Source organism: Schistocerca nitens, chromosome 5, assembly GCF_023898315.1.
Source record: "Schistocerca nitens isolate TAMUIC-IGC-003100 chromosome 5, iqSchNite1.1, whole genome shotgun sequence".
NCBI lineage: Eukaryota > Metazoa > Arthropoda > Insecta > Orthoptera > Acrididae > Schistocerca > Schistocerca nitens.
Genome location: NC_064618.1, coordinates 585,227,663 through 585,246,949, shown reverse-complemented (window position 1 = coordinate 585,246,949; position 19,287 = coordinate 585,227,663). Strand labels below are relative to the sequence as shown.

General features: G+C 43.0%; 1 protein-coding gene across 1 annotated transcript in view; it reads right to left on the bottom strand.

Moving 5' to 3' along the window:
* Positions 1-19,287, bottom strand: part of LOC126260193 (uncharacterized) — a 71,182-nt gene that overhangs the window by 1,715 nt on the left and 50,180 nt on the right. Inside the window, exon 4 of the mRNA XM_049957471.1 lies at positions 10,123-10,290. Coding sequence (XP_049813428.1) covers positions 10,123-10,290 — 168 coding nt within the window. The remainder of the gene's footprint in view (positions 1-10,122; positions 10,291-19,287) is intronic.

Genomic DNA, 19,287 nt, shown 5'->3' with positions numbered 1-19,287 from the left:
GCCTAACCTAAGGGCAACATGGCTCTCACCATCTGGGAGCCAACAGGAATTCCTAGTAGCTCAAGAACCTGGTATTTTGTGATGTTACCTCGTTAAATGATGCCACAACATAATATAAACCAAAATGAAGCGTGTTGAAGTTCACAAACACTATTTTTGGGAAACGATGCCATATTACATTGTCCCCACCTTAATTTGGGTTCTGCTTTCTCCCGTGAAGACATTTCTTCAGGAGGTTTACATCAGACAGATCCATGACGTCTGGTTCAATTTCCTCCACTACAGCTGCTGGTAAACTGTGAGGATGATTGCAATTCTCTCCTGTTACTTTCCCCTGTTATATTTACACCAAATGAACATAACCCTTGACTAGGACACTCATTTGTAGAGACAATGTGGAAAAACAGTGCTCGTATAGCTTTCCTCATAGCTTTCACATCAATTGTATTTTGTCTGATTCCTAGACCATAAGAGTTCTGAATATAGTCTACGGCAGCATCAGTCAGCCTCCTTTTGCCATCTAATTTTTTTCTCATCACCTATCATTTTTTATTTCATTGTCGTCTTCAGACGTCTATGTCTAGCTCCCATTCTTTCCTGAACGTGCTCTACACACTCGAGCTCGTTACTCAGTTTAGTAGCACAGGAACAGTATTTTGACATAATAGCTACGTCAATCACAAGTGTCAACACTTGTAGCGGTAACAGCGTCATTGGTTGGATATGTGATCCCGTTTCTGCCATGTACCATCGAAAGCTACTGCGAGGTCACGGGAATTTTCATTTTCTTTGACTGCTTTCTCTACAGCTTCAGAATAGTTTTGTAGGATACATCCTCAGCTGCAGAGACTAATGCATAGTTGTACATGTCAAATTTTGAAGGTGGTCGAGTAAGATTCCCGCTGCTCTTCCTTTAGCGACAGCACACAGCCCTTACATTAATCCAATATTCACATTATAAACTTCAAGGTCATTGATTTTTACTGAAACTTGCAACTGACATTACATTCACTGCAGACCGATATGGCGTTCAACTTGTAGAGAAACGTTCCCCTTAAAACAATTTTTGCAGCCCAGATTCTGTTCAAGAACTTCAGACAATTTCCCGATGTCAATAAACTCAAAAATTTTCTTGCCATTTTCAAGTGTTTTATATATATTTTCAGCGTCTTTGAGTTTCCTACTGGACGCACTAGTAACAGGGAATTTGCACAGCATTCATTGAGGTTCTATGGATCAGCTGCGTTGGCACATCTTGGTTCTTCCACCGTAAGCAGAAAATAAGGGAACATCTTTTACAAGCCGGCAAACAGTGAAGCTGCAGATATGTCACATAACAGAAATTAATCACTGGAAACTAACGGTCTTGAAATCACGAAGAAAGACTGACAGATCTCCAGTCGACCAGGATAGGGAGAAAAACTGAACGCACCACTTCGGAAAGCTGGTAAATTCATATGGTTAGGATTAAAGTACAACAAAGTACAATACGTCATTTTAAGGAGGAAGTCTCGCAGAATATTTTAAGACAGTAAAAAAATTCAATATTATCGTCGAAAATACGATTCCATTTCCGCTTAAACGTTCCATTAAAAATTCACTGTATGATGACACACTCAGTGTTCAATGGAAAATGAAATGTCCAGTTAATCTGTCCCCAAGTCTTGTTTCTAAAACTGCAAAATGATTCTAGTCCATTCAAACATGAGTGTTGTGAAAATACCTGGTATACGGTGTTTCATCAGCGTATGATATTGTAGACAGTAAGCGTTGACCCTGATTTCACATCTCCAATACGAAAAGCTTTTCTGGATTGAACATCTGTTTCAGTAAGATGCTGAATCCTCTGACGATGATAAGAATAAAGACGTTGCTCTGGTATCACTTTGTGGACGATCAAATACACAATTTCTGTCTCTGATATTTCTCTGGCACTGCTGCCATTATTCTCCTCAATATGATGAAGTATTGGATCGCCTAAATTAATTAATGAAATAACCTTTTCGAAAAGAGTTTGTCTTCGCAAGACACGCATTTAATCGAAACCTCTGGCTTCAGACACATTGCTGTTCGTTAGTCCATATATCGAATGCATGTCAGCTACAGGGTGTTTCAAAAATGACCGGTATATTTGAAACGGCAATAAAAACTAAACGAGCAGCGATAGAAATACACCGTTTGTTGCAATATGCTTGGGACAACAGTACATTTTCAGGCGGACAAACTTTCGAAATTACAGTAGTTACAATTTTCAACAACAGATGGCGCTGCAAGTGATGTGAAAGATATAGAAGACAACGCAGTCTGTGGGTGCGCCATTCTGTACGTCGTCTTTCTGCTGTAAGCGTGTGCTGTTCACAACGTGCAAGTGTGCTGTGGACAACATGGTTTATTCCTCAGAACAGAGGATTTTTCTGGTGTTGGAATTCCACCGCCTAGAACACAGTGTTGTTGCAACAAGACGAAGTTTTCAACGGAGGTTTAATGTAACCAAAGGACCGAAAAGCGATACAATAAAGGATCTGTTTGAAAAATTTCAACGGACTGGGAACGTGACGGATGAACGTGCTGGAAAGGTAGGGCGACCGCGTACGGCAACCACAGAGGGCAACACGCAGCTAGTGCAGCAGGTGATCCAACAGCGGCCTCGGGTTTCCGTTCGCCGTGTTGCAGCTGCAGTCCAAATGACGCCAACGTCCACGTATCGTCTCATGCGCCAGAGTTTACACCTCTATCCATACAAAATTCAAATGCGGCAACCCCTCAGCGCCGCTACCATTGCTGCACAAGAGACATTCGCTAACGATATAGTGCACAGGATTGATGACGGCGATATGCATGTGGGCAGCATTTGGTTTACTGACGAAGCTTATTTTTACCTGGACGGCTTCGTCAATAAACAGAACTGGCGCATATGGGGAACCGAAAAGCCCCATGTTGCAGTCCCATCGTCCCTGCATCCTCAAAAAGTACTGGTCTGGGCCGCCATTTCTTCCAAAGGAATCATTGGCCCATTTTTCAGATCCGAAACGATTACTACATCACGCTATCTGGACATTCTTCGTGAATTTGTGGTGGTACAAACTGCCTTAGACGACACTGCGAACACCTCGTGGTTTATGCAAGATGGTGCCCTGCCACATCGCACGGCCGACGTCTTTCATTTCCTGAATGAATATTTCGATGATCGTGTGATTGCTTTGGGCTATCCGAAACATACAGGAGGCGGCGTGGATTGGCCTCCCTATTCGCCAGACATGAACCCCTGTGACTTCTTTCTGTGGGGACACTTGAAAGACCAGGTGTACCGCCAGAATCCAGAAACAATTGAACAGCTGAAGCAGTACATCCCATCTGCATGTGAAGCCATTCCGCCAGACACGTTGTCAAAGGTTTCGGGTAATTTCATTCAGAGACTACGCCATATTATTGCTACGCATGGTGGATATGTGGAAAATATCGTACTATAGAGTTTCCCAGACCGCAGCGCCATCTGTTGTTGAAAATTGTAACTACTGTAATTTCGAAAGTTTGTCTGCCTGAAAATGTACTGTTGTCCCAAGCATATTGCAACAAACGGTGTATTTCTATCGCTGCTCGTTTAGTTTTTATTACCGTTTTAAATATACCGGTCATTTTTGAAACACCCTGTATGTACTGATTAAAATACATTTTAGCCAGAAATGTACAGAATACACTAATCCAATAAGATCACGACCGAGCAGACGTCACTTCCGTGATTGGAAATTCGACACAACACGTCGCCCTTCAGCTGAGGTCGCTAACGCACGTTTGTTCGGTGGGGTCCGTCTAGGAGGTGGACAGTTCGGTTCCTGGGGGGGGGGGGGGGGAGGGAACGGGGAATGCTCCAAGCTGAACTGAGCAGTAAGCTCCATCACTGATTGTGTTGTCTAGTACAAAAGACTTCGTTTATTGACTATCAATATGGCAACTAAGATGGGGATAAGAAGGGTTTGCTTTAATACTTCCTAAAACAAACAACACTCGAAAAGAAAAATATCGTGTAGAGCCAAGCTGAGTATTTGACAACATAAAGACAGAAATGGAGCAAACAAGTAACAAAAAGAGTGTAACTAAGAAAATTAACGAAATGTATATATGCATTTTTTTTATTTTTAAGTCCTCTTTTCTTTCCCCAGAAATTTCCCATATGTTAATTAACACATGCTATACCCACTAAACCAAATTTCAGGCACTGGGTCCACACAGCGCGATTCCCTCTATAATAACAGCATTGAAAAATCTAACAAAAATTTGTCCCACACAGTTTTTTGTTAGAGAATGGACGTTAACATAAAGTTTATGATCAAGCGGACCAACGGCCTTGAAGAAATCTCCTACACACATTGTGTAATAAAATCCAGATTGCTGCTATAGTAGTTTAATTATGTACTTATTGTCATGGATCCATTTCGGCAAGACTGCCGTCTCCTGACTATCGGTGAAATCAACATAATATTTTTTTATTTCATTATAATGTTGCAGTGGTCGCTGTGACTATGTGTTGTATGACAACCTGGTGTAGATTTAGCACTCTTGTGCTATAAGCTGTTGTGTTATTTAACCGCCCTTTTTTTATTTTTATAATTTGCCATTTTATCGTCAGGTGGGACAGACTGACAGGTGTGACAGTTAGCCAATGATGCTACATGGCTTCAGTTTCTGTGGTGTGTTGATGTAACTTTGTGTTCTGCCTTACGGCAGGTCTGGTCGTGGGGGAAGCCTCATCAGAAAGGTCCACCGCATGAGCGTCTAGGGAAGTGATTCCAGTGGTGGTTTCCCGTTGCCTTCCACTGATGATGATGAAATGATAATGAGGACAACACAACACCCAGTCCCTGAGTGGAAAAAATTTTCGACTTGCCGGGAAAAACCCGGGCGCCTTGGCGTGACAGACCGCCACGCTGACCACTCAGCTATCGGGGCGGACTGTGTTGATGTCATGGAGGTAAGAAAAAAAAAAGAAGGGAGTTGTCATTAGGCCAGTTGAAGCCGACGTCGGCATGGCGGAGTGTGTAGTGGGAGAGGTGCGCATTGGCCTACAGCACAAGTCCACTTTCTGCCGCTCGCGTAGCTTCTGTACTAAGGGATCGGAGGTGGGGGAAACAATAACAAAAAAACCGTCCCTCGTACATATTGTTTAAAATTAACGTGATTTGACAACATTGTAATCTCATGTACGACATGTACCCTCATGTAATCTATGTGTGAGTGCTGCATAATTACTACAGTGGCTAGAGTTCAGCGTTATGGTATTGGAGTTCAGTTGCTGATGCAGGAATGCTGTTTTGATTTCTGGTTTTGATTTGTGCATTTATACTGTAGTACACTGTTTCTTAAATGATTCACATCCTTCAACTACAAGGTTTTTTTAATGTAGAAAATAACTATTACTGGCCAGACATGTCATGAATATTCGTAATCATTAAACATTATTTCTCAGTGAACATAAATGACTACAAAATTCAACACCGGTGGAATGTCAAGCGCAAAGAATTATGATGAGTAAGAGTGCCACTTTTTTCTTATTTCTTTCTTTTACGTTGGGAAGAGGTATGACTGAGGAAATGGATGGTAATGTCGATAATGGAGCGATGGCGTGAAGGTATATAGTACGTTGAAGAGAAAAGTGTACAAATTTCAAGGCAAATTACACTAAGCAACACAATTAAAAGATCATTTCTTTGATATCCCGTAATTGTGCCCCCCCTGAAACGCAGAGTTTTTAAATTTCTGTCTTGTCAGAGATGCCTATTTCTTCTCAATTGGTGTAATAGCATGGAGCCCTGCGACGTCACCCTCGATGTCAACACTTCAAACATAAAGGTGTCAACACGTGTTGGGAAAAAAAGTGCCAGGTCTCGGAAGTTAACGTGAGGTGAATGGTGGTTTAATGACGTCTTATTGTCGGCAAAATCCACCACAAATCTTCTCAACACCAAAACGGACGTGACACACGATGTGAAGACCGTCACATCCCCTCTTACCCACATTACCCCCTTTCTTTTGACGCCTCTGCGATGGAGGTCAGAATCGCGATGTCCAGTGTAGATATGGCGCAAGGACAAGGAAAACATTACAGGCACCCTGCCACTCATAAAATATTGCAGAGACAACGGAGCTTGGTATCGACGCGAAAAGGCCTCAGGTGAGAGGATAAAACGCGTCACTGAAATCACCGCCCCCCTTAGGTCGTGCCACAGGCTGTCAAGAGCGTTATGCTGTTGCTCATCGCACTGCGAACTGCCGTTTTCGAGCGCAAAATGTGTGGGAACAACGCCCAAAGGGAAGGGGTGTTTTAATTGATGTCCTTTATGCCATCCCCTGAGGCCTTTCCGTATCGATACCAAGCTCCGTTGTCTCTGCAATATTTTACTCAGCCACCTATAAGAGAATTGCGTGATTTCGACGCTAGGCGTCGTGGTTCCGATCTACATCGCAGAGGGTCAAAAGAAGGGGAGAAATGTGGGTAGGCGGGATGTGACGACCTGCCGAACAGTGGCTTTAAGTGGAACGATGACGAAATTTGGTGCCAGTGTGTCACCATTAACCCACCTTACATCTCACATTAACATCTTAGCCGTGGCTTTTTTTCCCGCATTGGTCGGCGCCTTGTTGCCTGAAGTGCCGCCGAGCCTGCGTTTAATGTCGAAGGACGCCGTACATTTCCGCCATTATAGGAAAGGTTGCAGGCACATTTGAGCCAAATTTCAAACTTCTGTGTCATAATAAGATACAACACCGGAGTTAACTGCGTCGCGCAGTATACATATTTAAAAGTGAGATAATGAGAAATATTCATTAATTCTACAAGTGTTCTATAAGACTTGCTTTGATTGCAATATAACTATGACGAAGCGTGATAGCTTACCACGCAGTCTACAGTCAGAAAATTAATTAGATCCATCACTTCCTTGTCCACTACCACATTGAATTTTATCTGTTATGAAGCCATCGTACAACTGTCTCATGATCCAGTATCAAGAATGTTAAGCACCAGTTGTCAAATGTGTGATATTTTTCTACATGTTTCAGGACTACGTTATCCCTTATCAAGTAAAATAAGGAACCAAATCAATACATGACAAAACTACATACACAGACAGCAATGTAAATATCGTTGTCGTCTTGCAGTACGACATACCTCAAAATTTCTGTGCCGTTGGTCAGCCGCAAAAGTAGCCTAGTAGCAAATATGCACTGTAAAATATAAATTCTTTCCTGAAGACCTCATGTTGGCGTATAATACTCCCACAACGTTCAGCTGTAAACTGAAGACAGCTAACTTCACCTCCAAAAGATAGTACCATGTTGTAAGGAATATGTCAGAGCCCCAACGATACTACTGTCTACCGCAAAAATGGCCAACAGGACACATTAAAATCTGTGCCGATAACTAGAGTAAGATGTTGTCTGCTTCTGAAGGAGGACGTCACTAAAGTGTGCCCAGGAATGCCGTCTGGACGCTCCTCTCTTCTCATTTAAAACGGTGACGCTTTCCCCGCGTTTTATAGCAGTTGGTAATGGGACAACGTAATCGCGAAACGCGTGGCAGCATATGTATCACACATATGACAACTGGTACGGAACATTCTCCATCTGCAGTGGTGCCGGACATATTCATCATGCTATCTCATTGAATGGAGTAGAATTGTCCTCATTGATGAGCTCTGATTCGAAATGAGCCCCGATGACCAGCGAAAGGAGATACCCTGGACAGTGGTGGGATACCAGCCTGACAGTCGCCCGATATCCCAACAACCGGGAATGATAGTCTGAGGTGCCATTTCATTTCACAGCGGGGTCTCATTGGATATCATTCGAGCCACCCACACAGCATAGCGGTACGTCGCCGATATTCTACGCCCCGTTTTGTTGCCCTTCGCGGCAAGCAGTTCTGGGCTTACATTTCAGCAAGATAACGTCCACCCGCACACTGCGAAAGTGTCTACTGCCTGTCTTCGTGCTTGTCAAATCCTAACTGGCCAGCAAGGTCGCCGGATATCTCCCGAATTAACAACGTTCAGAGCATTGCGGGCATGACCCTCTTACTAGCTCGGGAATTTGACGAGCTGACGCTTGTAATAGAATTTGGTACGATATCCTTCAGGAGGATATCCAACTCTGTCATTCAGTGTCAAGCCGAATAACTGCTTGTATTATCGTTATTGGTGGACCAACGCGTTACTCACTTGCTCATTTTATGTCACTCTTTCTCTTGAATAAATCATCCTATTATTCTGAAATTGTAAACATTCGTTTGTCTGTACATGTACATCAGATCTACCGATTTCCGTCTCATTCTGGTAATTCCCTTGGTAAGTCGTTTTCTTGTCTTAGAGTGTATTCTATATGTCGTAAACATGTTGCTGTTACATCCAAACTGGCTCACCTTACTCGATCAGATTTATAGCTCTCCTACTTTCATGATAATGTTTCTCTTAGTTTTCAGTGGGCAAAGTAGGTTCAACGCTAGCTATACAAGGGACACGCTAGTAACAGAACATAGATTATGTAATTCTATCCACTCCACTGTCCTATTTTTAAAGTAGAGCTTCGTGGAAGGTGTATACACACTTACTTCGAGAACTATCGCCTAGAAAATTACGAAGTGAGCTAGTGCTTGTTCAAAGTAATTTCTACTGGCACGGAAAAGTTAACCTATGTGGAATTAGGCTAGATGGAATTTTAGCATTTGTAAGTAATAACGATATAGTACTTACCTAGATGAAAGAGCCCGCAAGGTAATACGCCTTATAGAAGAAACGACTTTTATGGAGGAAGGTCATTGATGAATACCTGATGGAAGTTGAAGGAAGGAAGATGACGTTTAACGTCCCATAGACATCTAGGTCTTTATAGACAGAGTACAAGCTCGGAATGTTTTAAGGATGGGGAAGGAAATCTGCCGTTCCCTTTCAAAGGAAAAATCTCGGAATTTGTCTGGAGCGAATTAAGAAAATTTCGGAATATCTGAATTTGGGTGATCGGATGCGGATTTGAATCATCATCCTCCAGAATACTCCGAGTCCAGTGTACTAATCACGGCACCACACCACTCGGTCGTCGACTTTGAACTAATTAGTGACATCGCAATAGTATAAACACGGCAAAGAAACTACCTGGCATTGGTATGATTAAATTAATAGAAACTATAGAAAACTTAAATCGAGCCAATTAGCCGTGCGCATTTACTACCGTACCTAATGAAACTGTCTCCAGTGTCTCGACCGCTGCAGTACCTTACTTGGCAAATAGACTAGTGCAGTTATAAGAAAGAAAGAAACAAGCTCATCGTGCAGGCCTGGAAAGCCCAAGTAATGTGTACCGGCCACCGTGTCACCTTCGGCCTTTGTATTGTGATGAGGATGCTGCTATGGAGCGACACGTGTTCAGCACACCGCTCTTCCGGTCGATTTTCAGACCGTTCAAGCCGTGGAGCCGCTACCGTTCGGTTAGGTAGCTCCTCAACTGGCATCAAGAGGGTGATTGCAACACGTACCAGCCCTCCAAACAAGGAAAAAGCCTCGGAAGTACCGGGAATCGAACCAGGGTTCTCCGCACGGCACTCGTCTACACTGACCACTCATCTGTGGAGGCGGACATAACGTACAATAAGGAGAACAATATTTATACATAATTACCTTCGGGTAAGCACCATAGCAGTGGATAATATCTGAAACGTAATTATTGTTTATTTTGAACAGTAGACAGTTTCGGTTGCTGTATTGTGATCAGGCGGTAGGTGCTAGCAACGGACGATAGTTACACCACAATAATAATAAAAAATTGAGAGAATTACTATTTGCCAGTATAGCGAATAGGCAAAAGTTACTTTACAGGCACGAGGATAGTCCAGCAAGTTTCTCAGCTAAAAGCCAGCAGGCAGTAAGTCATATATTTTCTCTTCCCCCACCACATAGTTTTAATGGAGATAGTATGTCATTATTTTACTTTCAATAGGGCCTTACTGTCACTTACCAGAGTAGAGAAGAATAAACAGTGGAATCCGGACCGCTATGCTACTTCACATTTCTATTACCATGAAGTACCTGTACACATGAGTCACGTGAAAGTGCTGAAGGAGCATTAATAACCTACCGCAGGCACGGGACAGACTTCTTCGATGCCCATGCACTCGCTTATGGACTGTCCGAAGCTGGGGACTATCCCCAGGAAGCCGCGGCACGCGTCAGCGATGCGGTGGATGTGGAACGTGCGGCCCCACTCACTAGGGCGGTCCATCCAACGCGATATCTCCGTCACCGCCTGTGGAGAAAGTGCGTGTAACTGGTTAAGTGTCGTTTAATAAACCTGTAATTTGTTCGTCCTAGGTTCGCCAAACAATCCACAGATGTGAACATGTTAAAGTAACTTAGTTGATGTGAATTGCTATACATGTCGAACGCTACATAACTGACTGTCCAATATGAGGCACAAAAAATAATTACACTATGTATAACATAGTACAGTAGTACAAGTTTATATGCCAACTAGCTCTGCAGATGATGAAGAAACTGATGAAATGTATGACAAGATAAAAGAAATTATTCAGGTAGTGAAGGGAGACGAAAATTTAATAGTCATGGGTGACTGGAATTCGTCAGTAGGAAAAGGGAGAGAAGGAAACATAGTAGGTGAATATGGATTGGGGGGAAGAAATGAAAGAGGAAGCCGCCTTGTAGAATTTTGCACAGAGCATAACTTAATCATAGCTAACACTTGGTTCAAGAATCATAAAAGAAGGTTGTATACCTGGAAGAATCCTGGAGATGCTAAAAGGTATCAGATAGATTATATAATGGTAAGACAGAGATTTAGGAACCAGGTTTTAAATTGTAAGACATTTCCAGGGGCAGATGTGGATTCTGACCGGAGCCTATAGGTTATGAACTGCAGATTGAAACTGAAGAAACTGCAAAAAGGTGGGAATTTAAGGAGATGGGACCTGGATAAACTGAAAGAACCAGAGGTTGTAGAGAGTTTCAGGGAGAAGATAAGGGAACAATTGACAGGAATGGGGGAAAGAAATACAGTAGAAGATGAATGGGTAGCTCTGAGGGATGAAGTAGTGAAGGCAGCAGAGGATCAAGTAGGTAAAAAGACGAGGGCTAATAGAAATCCTTGGGTAACAGAAGAAATATTGAATTTAATTGATGAAAGGAGAAAATATAAAAATGCAGTAAATGAAGCAGGCAGAAAGGAATACAAACGTCTCAAAAACGAGATCGACAGGAAGTGCAAAATGGCTAAGCAGGGATGGCTAGAGGACAAATGTAAGGATGTAGAGGCTTGTCTCACTAGGGGTAAGATAGATATTGCCTACAGGAAAATTAAAGAGACCTTTGGAGAGAAGAGATCCACTTGTATGAATATCAAGAGCTCAGATGGCAACCCAGTTCTAAGCAAAGAAGGGAAGGCAGAAAGGTGGAAGGAGTATATAGAGGGTTTATACAAGTTCGATGTACTTGAAGACAATATTATGGAAATGGAAGAGGATGTAGATGAAGATGAAATGGAGGATAAGATACTGCGTGAAGAGTTTGAAAGAGCACTGAAAGACCTGAGTCGAAACAAGGCCCCGGAAGTAGACAACATTCCATTAGAACTACTGATGGCCTTGGGAGAGCCAGTCATGACAAAACTCTACCATCTGGTGAGCAAGATGTATGAGACAGGCGAAATACCCACAGACTTCAAGAAGAATATAATAATCCCAATCCCAAAGAAAGCAGGTGTTGAAAGATGTGAAAATTACCGAACTATCAGTTTAATAAGTCACAGCTGCAAAATACTAACGCGAATTCTTTACAGACGAATGGAAAAACTGGTAGAAGCGGACCTCGGGGAAGATCACTTTGGATTCCGTAGAAATGTTGGAACACGTGAGGCAATACTAACCTTACGACTTATCTTAGAAGAAAGATTAAGAAAAGGCAAACCTACGTTTCTAGCACTTGTAGACTTAGAGAAAGCTTTTGACAACGTTAACTGGAATACTCTCTTTAAAATTCTGGTGTTGACAGGGGTAAAATCCAGGGAGCGAAAGTCTATTTACAATTTGTACAGAAACCAGATGCCTGTTATAAGAGTCGAGGGGCATGAAAGGGAAGCAGTGGTTGGGAAAGGAGTGAGACAGAGTTGTAGTCTCTCCCCGATGATATTCAATCTATATATTGAGCAAGCAGTAAAGGAAACAAAAGAAAAATTCGGAGTAGGTATTAAAATTCATGGAGAAGAAGTAAAAACTTTGAGGTTCGCCGATGACATTGTAATTCTGTCAGAGACAGCAAAGGACTTGGAAGAGCAGTTGAACGGAATGGACAGTGTCTTGAAAGTAGGGTATAAGATGAATATCAACAAAAGCAAAACGAGGATAATGGAATGTAGTCGAATTAAGTCGGGTGATGCTGAGGGAATTGGATTAGGAAATGAGAAACTTAAAGTAGTAAAGGAGTTTTGCTATTTAGGAGTAAAATAACTGATGATGGTCGAAGTAGAGAGGATATAAAATGTAGACTGGCAATGGCAAGGAAATCGTTTCTGAAGAAGAGAAATTTGTTAACATCGATATAGATTTAAGTGTCAGGAAGGCGTTTCTGAAAGCATTTGTATGGAGTGTAGCCATGTATGGAAGTGAAACATGGACGATAACTAGTTTGGACAAGAAGAGAATAGAAGCTTTCGAAATGTGGTGCTACAGAAGAATGCTGAAGATAAGGTGGGTAGATCACGTAACTAATGAGGAGGTATTGAATAGGATTGGGGAGAAGAGAAGTTTGTGGCACAACTTGACTAGAAGAAGGGATCGGTTGGTAGGACATGTTTTGAGGCATCAAGGGATCACAAATTTAGCATTGGAGGGCATCGTGGAGGGTAAAAATCGTAGAGGGAGACCAAGAGATGAATAAACTAAGCAGATTCAGAAGGATGTAGGTTGCAGTAGGTACTGGGAGATGAAGAAGCTTGCACAGGATAGAGTAGCATGGAGAGCTGCATCAAACCAGTCTCAGGACTGAAGACCACAACAACAACAACAACTAAGTATGTCGTGTTGCCACCACGCACTGCAATTAGAGTTGCTATACGCCGTGGCATTGAATCAGTAAGGTTCTGAATACATTCCTGAGGGATTTCCCTCCACGCAGTTTGAATCCGAGCCCATAAATCTGTGACATCATTTACTGGAGGAACGTGACGCACCAGCTGCCGACCAACAATATCCCAGACATGTCTGGTGAACGTGCAGGCCACGGAAGCAATGGTACCCGTCGCTCTTCGAAGGAGGCCTGTACATTCCTCGCAATATGTCGCCGTGAATTGTCCTGTTGAAATGTGGCCTTTGGAGATGCCTGAAGCAGAGGGAGTACCTCAGGCTCCACAACCTCCGTTAAGTACCGGTTGCTGTTCAAAGTGCCCGCAATACGTACGAGGTGAGATTGGTTGTTTCAACCAATGTCGACCCAAACCATCACACCTTGTATCTGTCCGCTACGCCGCTCTAGAATGCAGTCCTTCCTGGTTGCTCTCACCACGGTACCGCCGGGCATGTATGCGGCCATCACTATAGGACACATTGATAGGGGACTCATCCGAAAAGATTACATGTTGCCACTCAGCACCCCAGTGACGGTGTTCACGTGCCCATTGCAGTCGGACGAGTTTGTGGTTTCTGGACAATGGAAGCCGACTAATGGCATGTGTGCAACCAGTCCATCCTGGAGCAGATGGTGACGAACCGTCGATGCAGACAAGTTCACATCTGTTGCAGTGCTCCAGCGACGAGCTAACCCTGTGGATGACGCTGTGTGGTCCGTAATGGCCATGCGGACAAGATGAGGGTCATCCGTAGTCCACTTCCCGCTCCTCACTGCATACGATCTTCCTCTATCCACTGCTTCCACACACGCATCACTGTCGCAGCAGCATGCCTTGGGGGAGCGGAAATGAAATGAAATGTCATGTTGCTAGGGCCTTCCGTCGGACAGACTTTTCGCCGGGTGCAAGTCTTTCAATTTGACGCCACTTCGGCAACTTGCGCGTCGATGGGGATGAAGTGATGATGATTAGGACAACGCAATACCCAACCGGGAATCGAACCCGGGCCCTTAGGACTGACATTCCGTCGCGCTGACCACTCAGCTACGGGGGCAGACAGAGCCGAAATGTCACGATATGAGAACCCCGTTTCCCGGAGATCATTCTGTCCCGTTCGAACTCGCTCACATGGCGAGCTGGCACGGTAGCTCAGTGTGTTCGGTTAGAGGGTTTAGCTGCCCTCTACATAAAAAACTGAGTAAACGGATCAACGAGCAACCTGAATGTCATCGGACGTCCACCACAAACAAATTCAACGAACAATACAGAAAAAAATGAGATAAAAAATATGGCTCCCTTTGACGTCGACGAGGCATACTGGCACTCACTGTATCGCTTCCGCCTTGTGTGAGAGCTCTGCACCAACTACACTTGGTGCAACACCGACCTTGTCGGACAGACACGAGAGGGCTCTGCTCGGCCTACGTGAACCACATCTCGCTGCAAAACGTATCACGTATTGCGTGCACACCCGTCGCCACTTCCACCAAGTATGGCGGTATTCGGGTAATTCCTTCTCGGTATTGCACTTTTCAGAAACGGCAGTGTGTATTTCACTTTCCACGTACTTATCTCTTAGCCATGCTAGGATATTTGCTCCTTTCTCATTTGAATTTCTATCTTAGGCAACCTTTGCTTCTAACTTCCTTCTGTACAATTTATATTTTCTCTTTCACCAGATCAACCCATTTCTCTAGTTCTGTTTTGCAGCTTCTGTCATCTCCCGTGGCCCGTTCGTATGCACTTCAGGGTAGTCAAAATTGCCAAAAGCTAGTCGAATTCAGCGGGTTTCTTCTGGATGCAAGGCAGTTTCAGATAATGTGGAAGACAGTTTTGTTGCCATCAGCGTTTCCTTTCATCAGTGATATTGAATTCATTTTCTGTGAGAGACCTGGTTGTGATAAGAGGGAAGTATCTTGTTGTTAGCATTTTTCGCTCTTCAGGAAATACATCTTTCAATAATGGATGGTCTGTGTTATTAGAAATGTTCTGGTGTTTAAGTGGTAGGGTGCTCTTCCGTCTGGTATCTAGAGGTGGAATGTGGCTCGAGACAGCGAACCAGTACGTGGGCGTACATTGTACTGACTTACTAAAAAGGGGTTGACCTCGTGCTCTACGTCTATCTTTTTTACATGTGGACTATTAAGCCCAACAGACGCACAGACTCTACTGCTGAGTATACCAACACGAGTTCTGATAGCCGAAGAGTGTCTGCGCAACGAGTGCCGCATAGTTTATGGAGAATGTGGTCCCTGATATTGAGATTAACAGATGTTCGTGCCAGGTGCTCCTTAAAAGAAAGAGTCCCATCTAACGTGATCCCAACGTATTTTGGATACATGTTATGATGAAGTTTGTCTCCCTCAAAACAGACATCGAGGGCTCTGTGTGCCAATCTACTGAACAGGTGAAAACATAAATCTTCTGTTTTATTTGTGTTTGGAAATACTTCCACTAAAGTAAATGCTGGTCAGAAGTTAGGATTTCTTGAGACGGGCAAGAACGGATACTTTTGAACAGCTAGTGTCTTTTCCTGTAAGTACTGTAAATGTCTTTCTAGCTAACATGTTGTGGATTAATATTTTTCCATCTGCATGGAGCAAGTAACAATAATTTATAAAGCAGTCCTTGTCTCATACGCTCCAATTAGATCAGCGAAAGCAACTGAAGTTTTCTTCTTCACTTGGTATCCCTCTTCAGTAAATTTTGTTAAAGATGAGAACTGAATAGCTCAGTTCCTTCATGTTCGGAATCCAGCTTGCTCAACAGGCAGCTTCTGAAAGATCACTGGAGTGGCCAGATTGTATAGTCGTTCAAGGAATTTATAAATAGTGCTCAATTGTGTCACTGGGTGATAGTTCTGAGGCAGATAAAATGCTTTACCGGGCGTTGCTATTTCTATAATTTTGACTGTTTCATTTTTTGTGCGACTGAACCAGATATCTTAACGTCAGAGAAGAAATCTGCGAACGGGTGGGGTAGCCGCGCGGTCTGGGGCCTTGCCACGGTTCGCGCGGCTTCCCCCCGTCAGTGGTTCGAGTCCTCCCTCGGGCAGAGGTGTGTGTGTTTTCCTTAGCGAAAGTTACTTTAAGTTAGATTAAGCAGTGTGTAAGCCTAGGGACCGATGACGTAGGCAGTTTGGTCCCATAGGAACTTACCACAAATTTCCAAAATTTCCAAGAAATCGGCCAGCCATCTTTTAGCGTAGTTACCATTATTCGAAAGAAATTCTGCTAAGTTTCATCGTTCATGGTGCCTTTCTAGGTTTTGGAGTTTTAAGAATACCAGGAATTTTAGGTACAGAGGAAGTTCTTTATGTCTGATGTATTGCATATGAGAAAACGGCCGTGCCGCAGTGGATACATCGGTTCCCGTCAGACCACCGATGTTACGCGCTGTCGGGCGTGGCCGGCACTTGTATGGGTGACCACCCGGGCCGCCATGGGCTGTTTCCATTTTTCGGGGTGCACTCAGCCCCGTGATGCCAACTGAGGAGCTACTCGACCGAATAATAGCGCCTCCGGTCACAGAAAACCATCATCACGACGGGAGGACGGGGTGCTGACCACACGCCTCTCCTATTCCCATCCTCACCTGAGGATGACACGGCGGTCAGATGGTCCCGATGGGCCACTTGTGGCCTGATGACGGGGTGTTATCATGTATCAGTTTTATCCCATGGCGCTCTTGATGTGGACAGTAAATGTGACGCAATCCTATTAGCTAATATATGAATGTTGTTCCTTACTTATATTTGTTTCCATCTAACTTACTTTGTTATGATCGTGCACCTCTACTTTATGGTTGGACACTGAATGACTCAAGCAGCATATAGAGAGGCAAGGATATCACTAAGAAAGATGGATGGAAACAAAATTAAAGTAAGGAACAACACTCACATATGAGCTAATAGGATTGCATCACATTTACTGTCCACATCAAAAGCACCACAGGATAAAGCTCATACAGGATACATCAGATCCAAACATACATTACTCAAGAACAATTTAAAGCAAATTACAACTTCATGTATCAGCTAATAAGATTGCACTCACTAATTCTGCGTAGACAAGTATGTCAGTCTCAGACAATTTCGGAAGTCTTTCAAAATTTTTTATTTCTTGAAATTATGATACTTCCTTTTGTTGATTTCTTTTAGTTTCGTCCTACAGTTCATCAACGTAGAGCAGTGTGTAAGCTTATATTAATTCCAATCTAAGTAATATGTAGCTTCAACAACTCAGTCTTAAAGATTTGTTTCTATTATATTCGACTATTATGAAGAATTAGTTACGTTTAAACAGATTGTTTTACTGTAGGGCACGACCATCCCAAGAATATTTCACACAACAGGGAATAAAGAGCCAAAAACTCATTTAAACATGGACAAATATGCATCTTGATGTGAACAGTCGTCTGAAGATGAACCTGTCTGTTCGAAACCGATTAGGAAGCTGTTTGTACAATTGGCTGGTGGCTTTTTGAAAGATGTGACCTAAATCTTGTTATCTTTTGCATTAACTCCTCCATCACTATTTGTGAAAAGTGTGTTTTCTAGTTAATTGAAGTCAAATCTCTCAGGATCTGTTTTTTTTTTCCACAACTGAGAAGAATGCCTCGCACTTGTACGATCTACAAATTCCAATCACCTTCACCACAGTTTATATCTTACATTTCATTACCGGTATACACACTAGTCTCCATTTCCACATAACCATTAACTTATTTTATTGTTAGAAAGTGTTCATAAAGTTTCTTATATTGTGAAGAAGTTTTTAATGTGTTGGATATTATCATAACTTGTTACTATTACCATGCCTGTTAACAATCTGCGTATGCAGCTGTTAGGCAATGTCGACAGAGTGAATATTATCTTCAGGTTCTCTTGGCAGAAATTTATCGTTCTCTCCGTTGCACATCATTCATCATTCCGTCGATCTTAGTCTGCCCGCTTCGGACACTGTACCTATAAACAAAACGTTTACACTCGATCCTCTTCTGAGTACCACTTCGCGAGTAGTCCCCGCTTGAGGGCAAATTTAAGGAGTGTGTTTAATATTTTGCGACTATAGACAAATCCAGAGGGTTTCATTTTCTGTGCACAAAATGGTTCAAATGGCTCTGATCACTATGGGACTTAACTTCTAAGGTCATCAGTCCCCTAGAACTTAGAACTACTTAAACCTAACTAACCTAAGGACATCACACACACCCATGCCCGAGGCAGGATCCGAAACTGCGACCGTAGCGGTCGCGCGGTTCCAGACTGTAGCGCCTAGAACCGCTCGGCCACCTCGGCCGGCTTCTGTGTACACACTATTTATTTATTAAAATGGTGTTCAAGAGCGTCTGAAGTTCCATTCCGTTGATCTTTATTGATTCCTGCAGGTTCTAAGTATAGATCTAATCTGCCAAGCAAGGGCGTTTTCTGAAATTACAATTTCTTGGATACTACAAATTTTTTTTCTTGAAAGAAAGAAAAAAATTAAGTAAAAGAAGAACGTTTAAATGACCTGGATATTGTCACAATAAAATTAGTAACTGGTTTATAGACAGCCGTTGTATTAAGTGATGAGTTCCAGAGTGTTGAAAGCGGATTTCGAGAAATATGCTAATATGATATGAATACAAGTATGCAGACACATCAATCGACGGTTTATGCCGGCAGCCGCATAAAGAGTGAAAAAAAGAAAGGTAGGTTCTCTAAAACTGAAGTGTAAACCTAAATTTCATTGCATTATGCACGGAGGTGACGAAAGTTATGGGATAGTGACATGCACATATACAGGTGGCGGTAGTGTCGTGTACACGAATTGCATTGGCGGAGCTGTCATTTGTGCTCAGGTAATTCATGTCAAAAGTGTTCCGACTTTATTATGGCCGCACAACGGGAATTAACAGGATTGGAGCTAGACGCATAGGATATTCCATTTTGAAAATCGTTAGGGAATTGAATATTCCGAGATCCACAGCGTCAAGAGTGTGTCGAGAATAACAGATGTCAGGCATTACCTCTCACCACGGAATATCGGTGGCCGACGGCCTTTATTTAACGACCGAGAGCAACTACGTTTGCGTAGAGTTGTCAGTGCTAACAGACAAGCAACACTGAGTGAACTAACAGCAGATACGAATGTGGGACATACGACGAACGTATCCGTTAGGACA